Source organism: Phaethon lepturus, unplaced genomic scaffold (genome assembly GCF_000687285.1).
Source record: "Phaethon lepturus isolate BGI_N335 unplaced genomic scaffold, ASM68728v1 scaffold48502, whole genome shotgun sequence".
In the NCBI taxonomy this organism is placed as follows: domain Eukaryota; kingdom Metazoa; phylum Chordata; class Aves; order Phaethontiformes; family Phaethontidae; genus Phaethon; species Phaethon lepturus.
In genome coordinates, this window is record NW_010525022.1 from 2,162 (window position 1) to 4,953 (window position 2,792).

General features: G+C 51.2%; 1 protein-coding gene across 1 annotated transcript; it reads left to right on the top strand.

The window, feature by feature from the left end:
- The first annotated feature begins 255 nt into the window (after positions 1–255).
- SPRY4 (sprouty homolog 4 (Drosophila)) lies at positions 256–1,379 on the top strand. The gene is given in 2 exon segments (XM_010282621.1): positions 256–346; positions 348–1,379. Coding segments are annotated over 2 exon segments (891 nt in total). The 5' UTR covers positions 256–260; the 3' UTR covers positions 1,153–1,379.
- Positions 1,380–2,792: the final 1,413 nt, after the last annotated feature.

A 2,792-nucleotide genomic window follows, 5' to 3' on the forward strand; every position in this document is an offset into this window, starting at 1 on the left:
CAAGGTTAGGGAGAGGAAAACAGTAGCAGAGGAAGAGCGACGTGCTTTATACCGTGCTCCAACTCCCTTGGACACAAGTCCACCTTGTAAGGCCTTCTGCATAATAACCAGCCTCAGCAAAGAGCCCTGTTTGGGCTGGGGTTGCAGGGTGGTTCAGTAACGATGCGCTCTTTCTCTCCCCCACCCCTTTTCTTTCTCCTTTCCTTCCCCCAGGATCCTTAAGAGCAGATTTTTTCACCGTTAATCAGACTGGTTTATCCATGGAGCCCCGGATTCCCCACAACATCACCGTCGTTCCCAACTCTGTGATGGTCCAGCCCTTGCTGGACAGTCGGATCCCCTATGGGACATCCGCTCACCATCCTGCCGATCGACCAGATGAAGACAACTCACATAGAGAACGATTACACTGACAACCCCACCACTTCCCAGCTGGCAGCCCAGAAGCGTCCCCGAGGCCCCCATGAACTGGTCTTGACCAACCAGCACCTGCAGCGGTGTGAGCAGGATGTCACCCACCCCTGGATTTCCTTCAGCGGGCGCCCCAGCTCCATCAGCAGCAGCAGCAGCACATCTTCAGACCAAAGGCTCTTGGACCACATGGCCCCGGCGCCCGTGGCGGAGCAGTCCTCCCCCAGAGCGGGTCGCATTCAGCCCAAGGCAATTAACGGCAAACCCCTGGACCTGAAGGGACCTGCGTCTCAGGAACTGGACAAGCACTTTCTACTGTGCGAAGCCTGCGGGAAATGCAAGTGTAAGGAGTGCGCGCTGCCCCGGACTCTGCCTTCCTGCTGGGTGTGCAACCAGGAGTGCCTCTGCTCGGCGCAGAACCTGGTCAACTACTCCACCTGCATGTGTCTCGTCAAGGGCGTCTTCTACCACTGCACCAACGAGGATGATGAGGGAACGTGCGCCGACCACCCCTGCTCCTGCTCCCACTCAAACTGCTGTGCCCGCTGGTCCTTCATGAGCGCCCTGTCCCTGGTGCTCCCGTGCTTGCTCTGCTACCTGCCAGCCACCGGCTGCGTCAAGCTGTCCCAGCGATGCTACGACCAAGTGAGCCGGCCCGGATGCAGATGCAGAAACACAAACAGTGTCATTTGCAAGGCGCTGCCGGAGGGCAAAGCAAGCAGGCCAGAAAAGCCCTTTTGATAGTTCGGGAGGACGGGGGGCATGGGGTGCTCCACGGAGCGGGGCGGCGTTGGCTCTTTTTAGTAACCTGTGTTCTGAGGATACCGTTAGCCTTTTGCCTTCGGAGAAAGCAGAAGCGACAATTTCCACAAACTGAAGCACTTTGGGTTATTCAGGGTTTTGGAGCTGGTCAGAATTTAAATAGATGGGGCCAAAGGAGGAATCTTAATAATGTAGAGTGAAGGCTGAAAACCTGTATGTGTATCATGAAGTAGAGCTGCTTAAAAACTCCTGGTTCGGACGGACGGACGGCTGCTCACCATGCCTGCACACCACAAGAACCATTAACTGCGGGCTTGGCCGGCACGGCCGCACAAGCAATACCCACTCCCGGCTGCAGAAAGCTGCGTTGGATTTGTCATATTCAGGGTGGGCTTCTTGTTTTCGCTTTCCTTGCTACCAGCAGCCTGTTGAAGGTGACGGGTTCACTCCCTCCCTCCCCACCCGCACACCGTTAGAAGGGCCAGTTGCACACACGGTTTCTCAAAAGCTTTCTGTGTCCCTCAGAGATTTTGGGCCAGAGGTGAAGATACAGTTCATTTGTTGAAGGGTCTCTTAACATTTAGGCACATTGCTTTCGCTGAACCCACCCGGCCACATTGATTCAGACCCTCTTTTTAAAAGCAAGATGGTAGCAGGGTTCCTCCCTCCCCGGGGGGAATAGCGGCAGGATGTCTCCGGGAGGTTGTATAAACATCGTGTTGTTCTGCCTGTAAGCTGATCTGTAGCATCAGGTCTCCTTCAACGGAATATTAATTTTGCATCAACAGCACAAACCTGCTCCAGAAGGATGTTGGCCGAACCCCGCTTCCCAACGCGCGTGCTTGCTCCCCCGCTGCTGGAGCAAGGGGGACCTTAACTCACGCCACGAAGTTAAGACGTCCAGTGTTTGTTTCTCTAAACCTCTTAAGCTCTGTTAAGACATCACAAAAACCTAAGCGTACGATACACGTAAGTGTATTTTTATAGGGATATCAATCCAGTACCCCCCTCTCCTGGAACAAGCTCTTCTTTGCTCATTAAATATTAAGATTTTTAATTTTTTTTTGCCTTGGGGATGAATGGCGTTTGCTTGAAGTGCAGCCCATTCCCCCATCTCTATTGCTGCTGTTTGACTTTTGCCTCATCCGTACAAAAATGTGTCTTTCTAAATGTAGAGAATGCTTTTAATGTTTATTTTAGTGTTAACAAACATTAGGGAAAGCCAGGGGAGGGAAGACAGCATATTTAAGAGATTTGCCCATGGTTTTCAGTAAGTGAGTATCATGGGCTTTGTCCATGCGCTCATCCTCGGGCCGGTTCTGCATTCCCTTAAGATGCAGTAACCCCTTTCTCTTGACAATGACAAGGTGCTAAATAAAAATCTTTGTCCAAACATGCAACACTCTAATAAGTAGGTAGGTACTTGTTGCATGCAGAAAACTGACCTAGTCTCGCTCTTTTTTTTTTCTTTTTTTTTCTTTTTTTTTCTAATTAGAGGAAATTTCCTCAGTAAATGCACAGCAGTGACAGTGAAATGTCATCTCTAATTAGATAAGCAATAGGCAGAGCTCATGTAGCATTTCCAGGAACCCCATTTGCTTGGTTGCAATACAGTTGCT